We start from the raw sequence: 9,294 nt of genomic DNA, 5'->3' as shown, positions 1-9,294 counted from the left end.
AAGAGAGCTATGTTTGCAAAAGTAGCTGTTTTTCCATGTGGTCATGGTGAGAAGATTGAAATGTTGAATATGGTTTGATAGTTTGGATTGTTTGGACTGCATGCAATTGGTCTTATGTTGTAATTTGGTTATGAACCCTGTACTGCTTAATGAGTCTTTTTTTCCTTACTTTTCTTCTTTAAAATGATCTTCTTTTACTTTTCTATTGGCTTTTGGTGACGTTCTTTTGCTTTTCTCTTTGGCCCCAAGTTATCTTTTTTATTTTTTATTTCCCTCTCTGTCTCTCTCTTTTTGGCTTAAGCGATCATCATGTTTTTTTTTTTTCTTTGTTGGCCGTTGGATATGTGCTTTCAATATTGATGCTTTCTGCCCCTACCCATCCCCAACCTTTTTATACTCTTTACCAACAAGAAATTTCAAAAGCACTTGGTTACATTGAAAAGTGGCTGCGATAATTTTGGGGCTCAAACTTTTTGCAAATAACTATCAAGTGGATTACAATGAGTCATTTATCAAAAAAGGATTACAATGAGTCATTCTTGCGATTCTCTATTGATTGAACTTTAGCAAGTGACCATCAATTGGGTTACAATGAGTCATTCTTGTGATACCCCAATGATTTTATCCAAGTAAAATCACTAACATCTAACAATTACTGTTGTGGACACAAAAAAGAAAATGATCTATTAATGATGATTGATTTTGTTGGACCTGATTGATTGTGATAGATGCTAATGGATGCTGAGACTTTTAGGATTTAATTTTCTTTTATTTTTGAAATTAATGTAATAGATTACAAGTTATTTCCTTAGCAATTTATTTCTTGTCCCCCTATGATGTAAGTATGTAACTTTGGAGTCCTATTTAAAAGCCCAAAATGGTGTATTGTAAGCAATTGATTATGGCTTTATAAAATTTGGGTTGGGAGTTTTCTTTAATGCTTGGTGCTGGTTCCAAGTAGCCCTAAGTGTTGATGCCTAGGTTTTATCAACTATTTTTTTCACTTGAAGTTGATTTCAAGCAAACCCTAGGTGTTGATTCCTAGGTCCCACTCCTTTATTTTGTTCTTCATTTGTTTCCCAAACAAAATCCCCTCCTAGAGTCCCCTTGACCTATATCTATTACAATTTACAAGACCCCCCTATAAAGAAACCTTTGGAACAATATAGAAATACTAAAAGTTTGTTCTTCTCATTTCCTCTACCTAAACTGGGTTTAATAACCTTGGTGTTTGAGGAAAATATTTTCTGCTAGAAAGTTTTCACTTATATATTGCTTATATGGATTAAATTTTCTTTTGTTTTTGTTAAATAGTATCAATTCTTGAAATTCACGGGCAAAGATTGGGTCCAGTGCTCCTGTGAACTGGACCCTTCATTACGATACGTGTTCACTTTTGGCCACGTGTCATGATCTTGAGTCTTGACAGTCCAACCCAGCCCAAGTCCAAAATTAACTTATTGCGTGCCAATTAAAATGAGATGACATACCATCCCTATTGGTCTCATGTTCTAATTTATCAATAACATTACCAACTGATGCTATGCCTGTGGTGAACTGCTGATATGAAACCTTCTCTATGACATTATGGACAAACTTTTTTCCTTATTTCATTTCAACTGAAACAATGTAACTTAATTTTTGCGTCCGCAGAGGGTCCCAAATAAGTTTGTTAGAAAATTTGGAGATGAACTCTCTAGTGTTGCTACACTTTCTGTTCCCAGTGGTCGTGACTGGCTTGTGGAACTAAGGAAAGCTGACCAGAAGTTGTGGTTTCATGACGGCTGGCATGAATTTGTAAAGCACCACTGCATTCATGCTGGAAATCTTTTGATCTTTCGATATGAAGGGAATTCAAACTTTGATATTTATATCTTCAATTTGACAGCTTGTGAATCATGTAATATTCCAAGTTGTTCTGAAGAACCCCATCATGTCAAGCAATGTCCAGTGTCTCTTGGAAAAGTAGCAGATAATGCCTCAATTGAAATCTTGGGTGCAGAAGAACCCAGCCATGGCAAGCACCATCCGGTGCTGCATGGAAAAGAAATAGAAGATGATGACTCAATTGAATTCTTGGGTTCTTTCCCTCCACGCCCAACTTCTATGCCTTGGAGAAACAATGTCTCTGATGAACGTGTAGATCAACAGAAACTCTATAAAAGCTGCATTAGGACTGCATTAAAGAACTTAATGCATAGGCCTGATGGGGATAACATTCATCTAGCAAAGGATGCAGATACCTTAAAAGCAAAAGTTCAATCTACTAGAGAAATAGGCATCCAGTTCAATGAGAGCGAGCTTACCAGGACTGCAGGTGAAGTTGGATCAGGTTACTGGGATGAAGCACGACAAAGTGCCAAAAGAAGAAAGCAAAGTACCGAAGCTAGTAAGGTCTATGAACTTATGTCCTCTGTTTATGCTCTATATTGATTTTCTCCTTGTTGATTTGAAGAATAAATATATGAACATGAATCATCAGCAGAATTTAATGTGGAAGTGGGAATGCCTGGGGCAAAAGTTTCGATAGCTGTAGCTGAAAAAAGAGGGAGGGCAATTCGTGCAGCGCTAAGGTTCACCCCTGGTAATCCTTTTTGTAGTGGCCATTGAATGAGGTGAAGGATGAAAGATTTTTTTAAAATATTTTTTTAATGGGAGTTTTCAATGTATTAGATAGGGTAGAGGGAATTTTAAACTCGCATAGTTTACCTGATTTATAAAGCAATTGTTTGATAAAAAATGAAAAAAGTTTTTAACAAAAGCAATTATTAGGGAAGTATGAAATTTTGAATTTGTGCATTTCGTTTTTTTTTTCATCTTTTTTTTCTTTTAAGAAAACGTTGAAAGCAACATATAGTATTTTTTCTACAGTTTCTTTTTTGATAATTTTTGTTGTTGTTGATAAAGATAGTTTTTTTTTTCTTAGAGTTTGAAATACTGATAGATTTATACAAAAACCGAATGCATTTGAATGATTTTCCACAATTCTCTCTTGTTGGCTGTTGGAAGACTTGATAGTGGGGTTGTAAAATTGTATGTGGGATTTGAATTTTTTATCAATTTCTAATAAATTTAATTTAGAAATTTACTTATATACCTTATTTTTAGAAGCTTAATAAATAAATAAATAATAATAATAATAATAACAAAGAAACCTGAAAATTTTTTTTTTTCGTTGCTACAAACGTTAAACTACATGAACGTGGCTTAAACTGTGAGATAGTTTGAAACTCACTCTGCAACTGACTCCGTGAAACGTGTCTCTATATACACAGTTTCTTCCATTATCTTTCTCTTTCACTTTGAGTTTCTCAATCTCTGACTGAGATTGCTTTGTTTTGATATGGCGTCTAGGCCAAGGACTCGCTGCAGGGGAGTGGAGCCCACTGACAAGTGTGAACGGCGTTGCAAGTATCCCACAAGGGATCCGGAGACTTTCTTCAAGATTGTTTTTAATGAAAAGATACTTGTATGTGTTTTTTTGTTCTTAAACTTTCCTGGGTCTTTCTCTGATTAATTCTCTGTTTTGATTTCTTGAATGAAACACTTTGGGGTCTTTTACGTTGTTGCATGCAAGTGTTACATTGTTTGTTTTCTGAGGCTACTTAACTTTCTGTTTGGTTTCTGAGAAAACCCGGGAAGAAGATGAGCGTTTGAAATTGGGTCTTGTTATATTTGGTGTTACACACATTTGAGTGACCATAATCCTTTTCTTGGGTTTGCTTTATTTTACCAAAACAGAGGAACAGATTTGATTTTTATAAAAAATGATACAGTTTTTCCATGATGAGAACCTTTAGCACATTGCCCTTCTTGTTGTCACTTGATTCCATAAGAGAATTATGTAATGGTAAAATGATTAAATTTACTAACATTTTAAGCTTTTGGAACAAGTGGTTTTATAGTTTATCATGGTACCATAGTGTTGGATCCTACTTATTAAGGAAGAGTTTGAGCCTACACATGGCCAAAAGTTTTAGAATAATATTTAAATGATTAAAATCATTCTTTTCCTAACAATTTTATTTTATTTTAAGATACATTTACTAACAACGTAAGCTATTGGTACCAGGACAAGTGCGATTGAATTTTTTGTTTGTATATCCATACAATTTCTTACGTTTTTTGTCAATTATTTGAGTGATGATGTCATGTCTGCAATATATAATAAGTCAACTACTAGGAGTAATTTCATTTGGTACCTGCTGCAGAGGCTGCCAGAAATTTTTTTACAGAAATTTGGGGACCAACTTGCTTCCATTGCTACAGTCAACAGTCCCAATGGTCGGGTTTGGCAATTGAGTTTGGGGAAAGATGAAAACGGCACTTGGTTTAGTGATGGCTGGGACAAGTTTTTGGATTACCACTCTATCAGTAGTAATGGCCATATTATAATCTTCAAATATGAAGGAAATTCAACTTTTAATGTTCTTTTCATGTTTGATATGACTGCTGGCAAGATCGATTATCCCATTGATAATCTAAGTAGCGATGCCGAACCTGATTCAGTACCAAATGAAGAAGAGGAGAAACATTTTGGGTATAATGATGTATCGGTTTCAACTACTTATAACCCTTCCCAGAACTCTTCAGAAAGTTGGACTTCTGATGAGTATTTTAGTCAAGGAGTACTCAAAAAGCGTAATAAATATACAACTTGGACTGATAGAAAGAAAAGGCACATAAGAAAGGGTGCATGTAGTAGTGGACAAGCAACTACTCAATCCTGTGATAAATGTGGTCATCACAAAGAAAGTGAATTTGCAAAATTTGACAATGAGGAATCTGAAAAAACTCCTAAGGAAGGCAGGTTCTATTCTTCAGGCAAAAGGAATCCAAAATCCAAATATAGTAAGCTCTATAAAATTACATAGATGCTTTACATTGTGGTATGCTATTAGATAATTCTTCTCATGACTAGTTTGCTAACTGCAGAAGTAGATGACTTTTCAGCAACTTCAGGATTTTCCAAATTTTCTAAAACAATCCAAGCAGCAAAGAAAAGGGCAAGAAAAGCAGCAGATATGTTTCAGTCTGAACATCCTTTTTTCAAAGCTATCTTGCGGCGTCATAACATATATAATAGTTTTGTGGTGAGTCACAGTTTGTGTTGTTGGTTTTAACTTTCACCTAGATATGTGATTTAGTTGCAACATGCTTAGTTTTATATTTTTCTTGCTTATGTAGTATGTGCCTGCTGGATTTGCTATGAAGTATCTACCTTCAGAGTCCATTGCACTTCAGGATTCTAATGGAAAACGGTTCCCTGCACGATGCTTCGATAGAGAGGGTTCAGGTGCAGGTAGGAGTATAGGCAAGGGATGGGCTACATTTGCTCGGGAGCATGATTTGGAAGAAGGAGATGTCCTTGTCTTCGAGCTGATCAACAGGGAAGCTATTGTCTTAGAAGTTCACATATTTCGTGCTATTGATTACTCAGGGATGTAAATTAATGTGTGTGTATTTTGGTGGTGTTTGGCTGGGAATTTGGGTGTTTCTCTATGAAGTTTGCAGGTTTTTAGAGCTTGGTTTGTGTGATTGAGGGATTTTTTGGGTATTTTCCTCTGGTTCTGTTTGTGAGAAGTTGTGTATGTTTTGGGTTTTTGGTTGTTTCTGGAAAATTTTGAGGTGATGAAGCTTGCTTTGCATGGGAGGGGTGTCCCATATTTTATAAGAAAAGATGGTGAGGTCACATGGAATGTGAGATAGCCTTTTCTTTGGCCTTTGGATAGCTTGCAATTTGTAGAGGGAAAGAGGGGAAATTTGGTTGTGCGTGGGAACCAAATTGGCTATGCAAGCTTGGGGGCAAGGACAAAATTTGTTAGTCATCTCCTAGATGGGTTCTAGAAGATGTGAGATTTAGGCAAGTGATCCAATAAGGTACTGCCTCTTGGCATTATTAGGGACCAAACCAATTTTAAATCTGCAGTTCTTTAAGAAATTACTAAGAAGTAAAGCACAGTAAAATGGTGATGACCCGGTTTAATAGAATTTGGACATACACAATAAAATGGAAAACTAAATGACTTTCCAAGGAAATGCCAAAACATGTTAGGAATTGGCTAATAGAATTTTTTATTAGCTTTGACTGGTAAATGCAAAAACATTTTAGGAATTGTTGCCTTCATGGTAACTAAATATATATATATATATATATATTGGCTTTGTAGACATTGCAACAAAGACAGATGATGCCTTCTATGCTTAATTAAGAAGACTTTGGTTTTAGCGGGGAAAAAAAATCAAAGAATTTGGATGTGTGCTGGCTATTTGATCATTCTTTATGGTGTCAAAATTTTGGTTATTTGCAGGAACTTGCTGTCTTTTTGTTTATCAACTGGACTTGATGGGGAAAGATTTTGAATCTGTGGAATGACTGGGGTAGTAAGATAAAAGTCCTTTTTACTTTTATAGTATTCTATGTTGTAATTAACAAACTCTAAACTTCTCTCACTTCCATGTGAAAATACAGCAATACTTTTTAACTTGTTCAGTATTCCATGTAGAAGAGATGCACAATGCTATATGTTGACTCAAAACAGAGTCTCATTCCCTATGCTAAGCTCTTAAACCCTGGCAAATATGGTTTGTTGAATGCATTGATGAATGGACATGGAATGGCTATTGTTGGTTAATTGGTCCAGCAGAGTTGTTTCTTGCTCCAAGATCCTACATTTCAAGTCTACATAGTGAATATGTTTGCATGTAACAATGTTGTTTCAAGGAAATTATTGGGAAGTTTTAAATCTACAAACGTAGACACCAGTCCTGCATTTTCTTCTCTTGATTTCCATATTTCTGAAAGAGCAATTCTGTTGGAGAGTATCACTAATAAAGTTCTCCCATCTGCACTCTAAAACTCAAATGTCACTGACTGTGTTTTGCACAAATGCCATCATCTTCTCAAGGTGAGAAGGGATACATTCTACAAATATGTGAAATGAAAAGAGCATAGCTAGGCACCTCTCTTCATGCTATCTATTGTTAGATTGGTTTTGGACTTTCCAATCTAAAAAACTTTGCATTCGACTTGTTTAGTCTAGAATGTGATGCATCTTCTTTTCTAATATGATATCAGAACTGTCTTATCAATTATAACAATCAATTGCTATGTAAATTGCCGAATGTAATAGTTTTCCTGTAATGATATATTTATTAGACTAGTGAAGATATTGAAACTTTGCTACTAATTCTCCTGATCGTGTTTAAAAAAAAAAACTTTTCTCTGTACTTTGCCAGTGGTTATAATCTATTTTAGCAACAACCAAAGCAATCTAGTTAACTCTTTTCCTCTTTTGTGGGTTTTTTTTTTTTTTTTTTTTAAATAAACTTAGCTGGTTTATATGCAGGTGTTTGTGTATTGACTTAGGCTATAAATCTATTTCCCCAATAATTTGGCTGGACCAGAACAGCATGTCCGAATTGCATCATTCTTCAAAGTTACACTTTTCACTCCAGTTCCCAAATGAATGCAGAATTCCCAAATGAATACAGGATTCTGCAATTGCTCTAGCATTGTGTTTTATGTTGCTGCAAAGAAAAAATATTTCTAATGCACTGTAAGCATTCACATTAGCTTGTGCACATATTTTTGTCTATTTTAATGTAAGGACTTACTTTTTATATTTTGTACAACCATTTTTCAAAAATATCTACATCAGATTATTTATTCTACCTTCTATTTTATTTAAATAATCAATCATTATTTTTTGTTTATTATTATCTTCATAAAGTGAGAGAGAGAAAGAGAGAAAGGAATTTGATTAGGCAAGAGGTCAGGAATTTTTTTTTTTTTTTTTAAATGATCACAAAGCTAGTAGTATTCACACTACTCTGTATGTGTGTCTATATTTAATAATAATAATAAGTGTGAATACTACAAAGCTAGTAGTGTTCACACTTCCCCATTAAGTTTGAACAGTGCCCACACAGCTAAAACTTCAGTGTAAGACCTACTAGTAAGGTCTTGATGGGATATGTATCAAGGAAGTGTGATCCTAACCCTCCAAATTTAGAGTCCAGATGCATTATGGCTAACTAGATAAAGCCAAGAGACATCTGGATCAAGGAAGAAGAAAGGAGAGAAGAGAGAGAGAGAGAGAACAGGAGATAAATCGATAAACTGTAAAACCCTTCCTCGGACTAAACCTGAGGATGGACACTTAGCTAATAAAGGGCCTTCTCTTTTTCTTTTAGTGTGCTCACTTCATACCACAAACTAATCTGTTTACTATTAGCTATATTGTAGTTGGGTACTTAAAAGGGTTAACCTTGCATTCCACCTTTAAAAATATATTGTGTGTGCAAAAATAACACGTCAACGTCCACTTGGTTTTTTAGCTGTTAATTTTTGTCCGCCACAATTGGTGCTGTTTGTGGGAAGGTCTCCTAAGGTACCCCTGCAAAAATCTTACTGTTATGGCCGGTCCCAGGCGTAGCAGATCGTTGGAATCCATGGGCTCTCAGCATAGAGACGCTTTGTTAATCTTGAGCGAAGGAGGGACCGTCAGGTGGCTCATACTTCAAGCGAAAAGGCGCCCTTTGTTCATTTTGAGCGAACTGGCCAGCATGAAGCCAGTCACCATTCGTGTGATGAGGAGGTGCATAACTTGGAGAAAAAAGTGGAATGATTACGTCGACGTCTTTATCGCAGAGCTCAAGTAAGGAAGGATAGAATGCCTTTCCCGAATCAATATTCAAGTACGGGAAGCGACGAAAGTTACTATCCACAAAGTAGAACTCCGCCTAGTGAATCATTCACGTCGTCATCCCATCGAACTTCTGGACGAAAGCAATATCGTATAAGGTCCAAAACTCCACCAAGAAGGAGCCAGGGGCATGATGCCATGGGAAAGGCTTTCCTTCAGATATCCCACTCCCCTTTTTCTCGACGTGTTGAATAGGTTGAGCTCCCTTGTCGCTTCAACCAACCTACCTTTACCATTTATAATGGTAGGACCTATCCTATTGAACATGTTAGTCACTTTAATCAAAGAATAACTATCCACTCCAAAAATAAAGCCCTTATGTGTAAGGTCTTTCGCTCAAGCCTAGGTTCGGTTGCCATGAGGTGGTTTAATAGCCTTGAGGAAGGGTCCATACATTCCTTTAAAAAGCTAAACAGGGCCTTTGGGGCAAGGTTTGTGACATGTAGCCCGGTCCCTAAACCCCTAGACTCTCTACTGTCAATGTCCATGAAAGAGGGAGAGACTTTAAAGAACTATTCGGATAGGTATTGGGAAGTTTATAATGAGATTGATGGAGACTTCGAAGACGTTGTTGTGAGAACCATTA

At 35.9% G+C, this 9,294-nt stretch overlaps 1 protein-coding gene across 3 annotated transcripts; it reads left to right on the top strand.

The window, feature by feature from the left end:
* The first annotated feature begins 50 nt into the window (after positions 1-50).
* Positions 51-6,493, top strand: LOC111986780 (B3 domain-containing transcription factor VRN1). Of its 3 annotated transcripts, XR_010631762.1 has the most exons (7): positions 51-2,389; positions 2,483-2,573; positions 3,355-3,469; positions 4,212-4,851; positions 4,936-5,093; positions 5,188-5,880; positions 6,312-6,493. XR_010631762.1 is itself a non-coding variant. In XM_065780588.1 (6 exons), the coding sequence occupies exons 1-6, from the start codon at positions 2,107-2,109 to the stop codon at positions 5,446-5,448; spliced, it is 1,545 nt and encodes a 514-aa protein (XP_065636660.1). In that variant the 5' UTR covers positions 51-2,106; the 3' UTR covers positions 5,449-6,493. The 3 variants fall into 3 exon arrangements, 2 of the variants coding, with proteins under 2 accessions (XP_065636660.1, XP_065636659.1); XM_065780588.1 differs by having other exon boundaries at positions 2,486-2,573; positions 5,188-6,493; XM_065780587.1 differs by having other exon boundaries at positions 5,188-6,493.
* The last annotated feature ends 2,801 nt before the right edge of the window (positions 6,494-9,294 follow it).

This window comes from Quercus suber, unplaced genomic scaffold (assembly GCF_002906115.3).
Source record: "Quercus suber isolate HL8 unplaced genomic scaffold, Cork oak 2.0 scaffold_240, whole genome shotgun sequence".
NCBI classification, from domain to species: Eukaryota; Viridiplantae; Streptophyta; class Magnoliopsida; order Fagales; family Fagaceae; genus Quercus; species Quercus suber.
The sequence above is the reverse complement of the archived record's forward strand: the minus strand, read 5'-3'. Positions and strand labels throughout refer to the sequence as shown.

Bases quoted from the DNA above. Each gene is read 5' to 3' on its own strand.
- LOC111986780 (XM_065780587.1), top strand. From the start codon at position 2,107: ATGCCTTGGAGAAACAATGTCTCTGATGAACGTGTAGATCAACAGAAA. The intron at 2,574-3,354 runs GTTCACCCCTGG...TATGGCGTCTAG, and splicing joins GCAATTCGTGCAGCGCTAAG to GCCAAGGACTCGCTGCAGGG. The intron at 4,852-4,935 runs GTAAGCTCTATA...TGCTAACTGCAG, and splicing joins GAATCCAAAATCCAAATATA to AAGTAGATGACTTTTCAGCA.